General features: G+C 57.4%; 1 protein-coding gene across 1 annotated transcript in view; it reads left to right on the forward strand.

Annotated features, from left to right (window-relative positions):
• EMH_0033500 (uncharacterized protein) overlaps positions 1-795 on the forward strand; it is a gene marked incomplete at both ends in the record, with an annotated part of 1,919 nt that extends 1,124 nt beyond the window's left edge. Inside the window, one exon of the mRNA XM_013494756.1 lies at positions 420-795. Within this exon, the coding sequence (XP_013350210.1) occupies positions 420-795 (376 nt within the window). The remainder of the gene's footprint in view (positions 1-419) is intronic.
• Between the last annotated feature and the right edge of the window lie 265 nt (positions 796-1,060).

Below are 1,060 nucleotides of genomic sequence, written 5' to 3' on the forward strand. Positions count from 1 at the left end.
GACCCCAGAAGCAGCAGGAGTAGCAGTTGCTGCTGCAGCAGCTAGTACACAGCATCATGCAGCTCAGAGGAGTGTCTAGCGAGGGTTTAGGGTTTAGGGTTTAGGGTCTAGGGTTTAGGGTTGAGGGTTGCTGGAGGCCTGCTGCGTCCCCCCAAGGTCACCAGCGGCAGGGTTTGGGGGTGTGTGTATGCTGGGGTGTATGTACAGCTAAACTAGCGGTGTTTGTAGCGTATGCATGCGTTTATTATTGCTTTTTAAAGAGTTTAAAAGAAAAATAAACTGTAAAACAATTGCTGCTGCAGGGACGCCTCAACGGCTGCTGCTGCTAGACTCACGGTGGCTGCTGCTGCTGCTGCTGCAGCAGACCCGTTGCTGCTGCTGCTGCTGCTGCGGCGGCTGTTGCTGCTGCTGCTGTGCAGCTGCCCTGACCCTTCGATTGGGTTTTGCTGTTTTCATCTCATTTATGCAATACAAAAATCACCTACCACTGCAGCAGCGCCCCAAAGAGACCCGCAGCAGCAGCAGCAACAGCAGCAGCAGCGGCCGCGGCGGCGGCTGCAGCTGCTGCGGTTGCTGCTGCCAGCAGCAACTGCTACCACCTCGTCCTTTTTGATAAGGCACTCGTGGTCCTTTGTTTATAACTCTGTCTTTCCTGCAGCAGCAGCGTTAGTCGTGGCGGCAGCAGCAGCAGCGGCAGCAGCAGCAGCTGCTGCAGCAGCAGCTGCACGCCAGCAGCTGCAGCGGCTTTTGACCGTGCCGCGATTCATGACTCCGTGGGGTGTACAGGCAGCATAGTAGCAGCAGCTTTAGGGGGAGGAGGAATAGCAGCAGCAGCAGCAGCAGCAGCAGTAGTAGTAACTGCTGCAGCTGCTGCTTCGGCCTCTGCCGCTGCTGGCGTTGCGCGCTTCCACTGGGCGCAGCAGCAGCAGCAGCAGCTGCTGCCAGCAGGGCAGCAGCAGCAGGAACAGCAGCAGCAGAGGGGAGTAATCTGCTGCAGGATTATATAAACAGCAACAACAACAGCAGCAGCAGCAGCGGCAGCAGCTGCAGCAGCAACAAC

Source organism: Eimeria mitis, genomic scaffold (genome assembly GCF_000499745.2).
Source record: "Eimeria mitis Houghton genomic scaffold, Emh_scaff1274, whole genome shotgun sequence".
NCBI lineage: Eukaryota > Apicomplexa > Conoidasida > Eucoccidiorida > Eimeriidae > Eimeria > Eimeria mitis.